The sequence below is a fragment of the Blennius ocellaris genome (genome assembly GCF_963422515.1).
Source record: "Blennius ocellaris genome assembly, chromosome: 21".
Lineage (NCBI taxonomy): Eukaryota > Metazoa > Chordata > Actinopteri > Blenniiformes > Blenniidae > Blennius > Blennius ocellaris.
Genome location: NC_137670.1, coordinates 1,668,591 through 1,676,090, shown reverse-complemented (window position 1 = coordinate 1,676,090; position 7,500 = coordinate 1,668,591). Strand labels below are relative to the sequence as shown.

At 46.5% G+C, this 7,500-nt stretch overlaps 1 protein-coding gene across 3 annotated transcripts in view; it reads right to left on the bottom strand.

Annotated features, from left to right (window-relative positions):
• Window positions 1-7,500, bottom strand: part of LOC308145741 (sodium-dependent neutral amino acid transporter B(0)AT2-like) — a 15,688-nt gene that overhangs the window by 6,065 nt on the left and 2,123 nt on the right. Inside the window, exons 1-7 of one of the 3 annotated variants that reach the window (XM_080517272.1) lie at window positions 7,381-7,500; window positions 5,891-6,139; window positions 5,650-5,807; window positions 4,849-4,969; window positions 4,577-4,752; window positions 1,187-1,297; window positions 842-1,083 (exon numbers count right to left, since the gene is read on the bottom strand). The exon at window positions 7,381-7,500 is cut by the window's right edge and continues 64 nt beyond it. In XM_080517272.1, coding sequence (XP_080373398.1) covers window positions 842-1,083; window positions 1,187-1,297; window positions 4,577-4,752; window positions 4,849-4,969; window positions 5,650-5,807; window positions 5,891-6,113 — 1,031 coding nt within the window. In that variant the 5' untranslated portion in view covers window positions 6,114-6,139; window positions 7,381-7,500. Of the gene's footprint in view, window positions 1-841; window positions 1,084-1,186; window positions 1,298-4,576; window positions 4,970-5,649; window positions 5,808-5,890; window positions 6,140-7,380 lie in introns of all 3 variants that reach the window. The other 2 variants (XM_080517270.1, XM_080517271.1) reach the window with 2 other exon arrangements.

Sequence of the window (7,500 nt, the reverse complement as noted above, 5' to 3'; positions counted from 1 at the left end):
GTCGGCGTTTTATGAGCCTTGATGAAAGATTGATCCTGGAAGAGACCGAGAGGAGGAAAGGAGCACGGGCGGCGGGAGCCGCTAGAGTCGCTAGCTCGGGTGGCTAGCGGGAGCCGCTAGCTCACGCGGCTAGTAGACGATCAAGTAATACCTGGACTCGTCTTCGGTGATTCAGTCTTCTAGCTCTTGGACATGTTGGATCCAGGAAGCCGGTCGTTCTGCCAAAAGTCAGGAGCCTCAAAGCCTCAAAGGTGAAAAGTGGCGGCTGCTGAGGCGAGGAGACGAGGACGAATGGAGGACGAAGCGTCTTCTGCTTCCTCAAACATGTTCCAGACGGGGTCACCGATGGCAGAACCACCTTCTGTGTCTTCTTCATCAATCACTGGGTTTGAAATGACCATGATGATGAAATATGGTTAAATTCAGCCTCTTCGTGGTCAAAACTCTGATCCTCCATAATGTAAACACAACTTGGGCGTGTGCACAACTCGTGATGTCACTCTGTTATTGTCAGAAGCTCCGCCCAGCAGAGGAAATAGCGCCGTTTATCGGCTATTTACTCTCAGATTGTCGCGTTTTAACATTTTACCTTCAGCCAGTTAGCAGGAAAATGTTCTAGAAGAGACACCAGAGTGTTTTGGAGGTGGAACCTTCATTTCACTGGGACTTTAATTCCATCTGTACTATTTTGTTGTGCCTCTGTGAAGCACTTTGTGATTTTTTATCTGTGAAAGGTGCGATACAAATAAAGTATCTTCTTCTTCATGAAACGTCGCCAACGCCGATCCGGGTTAAAGTCGACGGTCAAAAAGGGGCCGTGCGGCGGCTCGGGGCCTCGTACCTGACGACGCAGTCCATCACCCGGTTCTTGGCCCTGAAGCCGAGCACGGAGAACACCACCAGCGTGGCCAGCACCGACGTGAAGAAGTTGATGGCGGAGACGGTGAAGGCGTCGCGGTGGCAGTTGTTGTCCTTGGGGTTGTAGGAGGAGTAGGCGATGATGGAGCCGAAGCCGAGGCCCAGCGCGAAGAAGACCTGCGTGGCCGCCTGGCGCCACACCTGCACGTCCGCCCAGATCTCCAGCTGCCACACACACACACACACACAAAAAAAAAAAACGCTGAGTCAGGGAAACGGCCACATCCGCCCAAACGCTCACACACAACCAACCATCACCCGCCCTCACCTTGGGGTAGAACATGTGACTGATGCCCTCCAGGGCCCCGTCCAGCATGAGGCCCCGGACCAGGAAGCAGATCAGCACTACGTACGGGAAGACGGAGGAGAAGTACATCACCTGGGGAGGCACACACCACCATCCATCAATCAATCAATCAATCAATCAATCAATCAATCAATCAAATTTTATTTGTGTAGCCCTTTACAATAACCCAGTGGAACCCAAAGTGCTTCACAACAAAGCTAGAAAAACAATACATTGAGAAACAAATACAAGAATAATACATAAAAACAAAACATAAAACACAGGTGCTGACATCATCATCATCATCATCATCGGCAGAATATAAAATTCTGTTGACCAACACCGTTTATTAAGACGCGCAAATAAAGAAGCAAGTCGCCGAGGGAGGCAGAAGTTTAACAGGCAAGATTAAACATCTATGCTGTGTTTCTTTTTTTAATGTGGGTGCAAGAGTCTTTTGGTTACCATGGCAACACAGGACGTTGATCATCTTACGATTGTTCAGTGAATTTATTTACAAAAGTAGAGTCAAGATATTTGTTCTGTGGCCATTTTTTAAAAATAATTTCAATAAAAACAATTATCATTGCTTTTTTTTTTGTTTGTTTGATTTGTTTATAAAGTTGTACTGAATGTCATGTGACCCGGGCCAATTTTATATCTGGTCTGCCTCTTTTTTGTGTTTTCCGTTGGTCATCCAGGCAAAAATTATAATTAATAGAACCTTAATAAGTAATTATTAACCCTCAGATGTTCTCAGAAGTATGATCTGTTAAGAGAGAAGCAAGAGACACAGATAATTGTTTTTTTTTGTTGGTTTTATGAATAAAATGTGTTGTTGTCCAGCTTCTGTACAGAATAAACCTTGTGGACATCAGTGTGACTCCTGGACTCTCAATGACTCACAGTTAAAGTGGGCGTCGCCCTTTTTTTTATTTTTTTAAAGCAAAACCTGAACTCACGACTCCTGGAATCATGATTTCAGGTGAATAACGACAACAACTGCAAGAAACACGTCTGATCTGCACTTTGTCGGCAACTCATGACTGAACACTTCCATCACATGGATTATATATATATGTATTGACGGAAACTAATCTGATAAGTTAAAAAAAAAATTTCTAATCTTGGCAATGTGACTTGAAAAACGTGTTTTTCCACTTCGGGTCAGTTAAACTTCCCGTCTGAGGACGGAAAGAGAAAGCTGGAACTTGATGAAAACACTTGAACGAGGGAAAGAAACCGACGTCAGCGTGAAACTAGCACAGCAACTTACGCTAAACTCCAACGACGTAATGTGGTTTTTAATCACCTTAAGCCACAGATTCCACTCATTCCTCTCCAACAGCGGCGCCGACATTAAGCCAACACATGACGGGGATTTAGACTCAACTGTGATTGTGTAACCAAAACCTTCCGTTTCCTTTCTTATCAACCAGTGTGTTTACACACTCTCGTGACGAACGCTTCCACATGTGCAATAAACACGTCGTCACACACGGACCTGCCGTTGATCGCCTGAAGCCAAAGCAACGGTCCTTCTCATCAAGTTTCTCACAGGAAGGATGTGAACTTTGTTCCCGGTAAAAAGCTGGACACTGGGAAAGTTCCCATTCGTGATTTGTACCAGAAAAAAAAAACAACAAAAAATGAATTTCAGGTAAAATCCAGTGAGTGCGCCACACAGCGAACGCTCGTTCTGCACACGCTCAGTAGAGGGACGATAATAATGTTTCCTCCTGCCAGTCCAGCTTCCCCTGGACTCGGTCGTTTTATTTTGACAGTCACTGTAGCAACAATACAAGTTGGTCGCCCGTCCACCAGAGTCCGTAAAAGGAAAGGAAAGCGTTAAAAACGACGTGTTTTCACTTGAACCGTTGTCATGGAAACAGACCGAGTGTAAAGAAAAGAAAAGAAAAAAAAAAACTAAAGTCAGAGGAACGACGGAGCCTCGATTCTTTTATCTTGTGGAAACTGTTGTACGTCCCTCTTCTCTGAAGAAAATGTGAAAGTGAGAGCAGCTCGGTTCAGTTCTTCAGATTATTGTGGATTTTTGTGCGGTGAAAATCTGTGTGTGAAGCGGAAATCAGCACAGGAGTGGAAGCTGCATAAAGTGAGATCATGGAGATACGCTGAAGAGCAAACGTGCAAAATTGGGACTCGGTGAAAGAAAATTTAATTTGTCCTCTAATGTGCAAACGGCGTCTTTGAGACTGGGCACTTGAGAAAAGAGAGAAAGTGAACGTAAAGAGGAAGGCTGCTCAACGACGGGAATTAATCCTAATCAAGATTATGTCTTTGAATTTGGAACAGCATTTATTGAACACGTTTAAAAAAACAAATCTTGTAATGTAGAAGCAGCAAATAAACTGTTGTACTGCAGTCAATCTTTTGAAAACAAGAAATAAATAATATACAATAAGAGATAAATAGATATGCTTCAGTACACGAGTCCAAGTGGTGGGGAACTTTATTTTGGAGGGCGGCGGGGGTTTCCGGCCGGTAGTATTGTGGTGTACCAGCGTGTGGCGCTGCGCTCTCACGTTGGAGGGAGAAAAGAAAAGAGTGACTGAGAAGTGTGTATTAATGGAGGATAAAGTCCCCGAGTAAAAGGGACATTTTAAACAAGAAGGCCGTTGCTGGGCTGATCCCCCGCCGGAGGGCTTTCTATTTTCTCACAAAGCAGCTCTAAGGCAGCACACTTGGTACACTAGAGGGTGTTCCATGGGTCCTAGTAGATCATTATGTAGAATCTGAAAGGTCTTCTTCATAAGCTATGTCAAAATACGTCTCCAGAGCCCAAAAGGTGTTTTTATGCACTTAGTGACCCTGTGACCTGATATGCAAATGAGGTCCTGGTCACCATGGTGCCCCTTCTCCCCAGGTGGAGTGTCCATGTGTGAAGTTTGGTGACTGTGGGCCCAGGAACTGCTGAGAAATGAGGAGAAATGTTTATATGAAAATACATGTATTGTGCAACCATGACGAGCAAACTTCAGACCCTACCAATCTTCAAGGTCAAGGTCAAGGTCAGATCACTTGGTATGCTGGAGGGTGTCCCCAGAGTACTAGTAGGTGTGTATGAAATTTCAGAGCCCTAGCTCAAAAACCTAGGCCTCCAGAGCCCAAAATGTGTTTTTAAGCACTTCGTGACCCTGTGACCTACTTAATATGCAAATTAGGTCAAGGTCACCATAGTATCCCTTCCCCCTCTGAGATGTATCCACATGTGAAGTTTGGTCACTGTGGGCCCAGGGGTTGCCGAGATATAGGTAGAAACGTTCGAACGGACAGACGGACGTACGGAGACTGTTTCAAGATCCCCCTTCGGGGCCTATCGGCCACGGCGGGGGATAAAAAGCAGCTAGCTACCTTGACGGAGCTCTTGATGCCCTTGAACATCCCCAGACACACAACGGTCCAGGCGCCCAGCAGGCAGCACACCACGTAGGGGTTGAAGGAGCCGGTGTGGTCGATGGAGTCCGTCACGTCCAGCGCTCGCCGGTACCAGAAGTACGACGTGGGCGAGCTCTTCTCACACTCTCTCACTGGAGGAGACACAAAAAAACCGTCAAGTTGCCCGTCTCGGGGGGGGGGAGCGACACGACGACACGAGACGAGACGTCCCAAGTCTATTGCCTGACCCGTCACGTTGGCCTGAAGCGGACACTGTTCCCACGGCAACGGCGACTGGAAGGAGTTCCCCAGGTAGAAGAGGCTCCAGGCGAGGATGACGTTGTAGTAGAGCGCCACGAAGAAGCAGACCTGGGAAAATCAAACGTTCAGACGGCGTCGTCATGACGACTGGTGTAGCCGAGTAAATATTTTATATTGAATTTTTTTTTATTTGTGGACGACATTGTCGTATTTTCTGCCTTATGAATTGATAACAGACTGCCTCAGTAGTATTTTGGTTTATTGGTTGTGTATAAAGGTAACTAAATAGTTCCTATTACCTGTTGTAGTGGGGGGGGACATGAATTGGTGACGCACACGTGTTGAAGCTGCATTTAGTCGGGCAGAACCGAGCAGCTCCCGAATTGGTACGACGTGTTAAGTCATGAAAAAGCCACTAAATTCTTTTTAAAAACCTCGTGAAATTGTAGCAGCCATGTTTTGTGACGTGTACGACGACCAGGTTATTGATCTTAACGGTCAAAAGGGGGGGGTTTTAATCAACTTTATTATTATTATATTGTCTTCTGCAGGGAGAGAGAGAGCTTGTTGTGTGCCGACGCTAATCGTGCCCTCTGCACTGACTGACAGGGGGAAACCAAACGTGCAGGGTTCACTCAGTAACGTGTCTGCACACGGCAGGAAAAACAACCAAAACGGGAAAAAAAAAAAAAAATCTTCCTTTATTCTGACATGCGGCTGCATGTTACCGAGTGAAACCCACCACACACACACACACACACACACACACAGGAAGTGACTGGCCGTACCACGCAGCTGGAGTAGCCGATGCCGGCCAGCCGGGGGGAGATGTACTTCCACACGCCGATGCTGCCTTGCCGGATGGCCTGGCCCGCCGCCAGCTCCAGGAAGAACAGGGGGATTCCAACCAGCAGCATCAGCAGCACGTAGAGCAGCAGGAAGGATCCTGACAACACACACACACACACTGGAGTTTTGGAAATCCACATGCGGCGACGATGTTTCCTCGCCTTGCAGCCATACACTCACCTCCTCCGTTCTGGTGGCACAGGTAAGGAAACCTCCACACGTTCCCCAGCCCTACGCTGAACCCCACCTGGGCCAGGAAATACTCGATTTTGCTGTTCCATCCGGCGCGAGCGGCGGGCTCGGCGGCGGCGGCGGCGGTGGCGCCCTCGGCCTCCTCGCCGGTGACCTCTGACCCCGCCGGTCCGGTCTGGCAGTCGTCTGCTGGCAAAGGCTGTTTCTCCATCTGAGGCCGAGAGACGACGGCAAAACCTGTAAAACCGCGTGTGAAGAAGAAACCGTGTTGACGTCCAGCCTGGTTTGATTCCCACTGTGTGCTTTGGAGCGGTAGTGTTTGTTAATGCTTTAATGTTTGTTAATGCTGCAGTCGCGCCAAATCCTTCACTTCCTTCTCCACCTTTCTAGGCACTTGGAAATCTTCGCGTCGTGTCATTTTCCGACGTCATCATCTTTTTGAACGCTGCACTCGATTCGGTCCACGAAAATGCGGCTGCGGCGGCTAGCTCTGCGTTATCTTCATCACTTTCCGCCATTTTGGATTCGCCACTCGACACCGAGTCTCCCGGTGTTTTACTTTATGAAAATACGACCCCTTACTTCCAAAGTTTGGGATTTTCGAAAATATAGGTGAGTTTCACGTTCAAAATACTGAATCTGCTCAGCAAAGTGCAACCTGAAGTTATGTTTTGGCGTCTTATATGGTGAATAAAGTTTTCATCCCGGCAGGAAGTGAACATGATGCGTACAAATGTGCCAGATGAACATTTTCATGGAATTTCCGTTCAACATGTTGATAAATCTTGCTTATAATGCAATACAATTTAGAAAACTTATCATAGAATGAAAAGGTAGGAACCAAAATAGTCATATATATATATATATATCCAGATTAACAGCCGTGCAAAGACTACAATAAACTCAGATCACAGTTTTCTATTGTTGCTCTAATGCATTTTCCTTGTTTCACTGACCACTAATTAGCCATAATTGCGTCCTTCAAAATACCATAACTCTGGTTTGGATTGTCCGATTTCAACAAATGAGGTGTCATTTTTTTCATTTCAGAATGCTTTATGCAGCCATACCATCAAAATATAGACACGCAGCTTGTTTTTTTATTATACGTGCTTGTTTTGAGGCCTTTATTGCGCTATCACACGTTTACTATTATTCATATTGTGCAGCTATAATAACATTCAGTTTGGAAAATGCCTCACACACCTCTGCCGCTTCAAACACCTGCAGTTTGATTTAATAGAAATCCTCATAAATGCATCATGAGTGACGTCATGTTGACTTGAGACCAGGTGGAGCGACCAGTCCTGCACCACCAGGTGGGGATTTACATCGCGCACGTTTGAAATAATCCCGGATTAGAAGCGGATCCAATACGCAAGTCCACACCGTCGCGGAATCGAACCTGCATCCAAAACAAAAAGCCACGCGGGATCCGCGACGCGTCCCCAGGTGACTCCCGCAACCCGCAAACTCACCTGGAGGTCCGAAACACGTGTTTAATCAACAGGTCGAGGAACTCTTCACGGGAACAACACGGACCGTGTGATGGATTTTCCTCAGCAGGACAAAAAGAAATAAAGAAAAAACGAGCACGT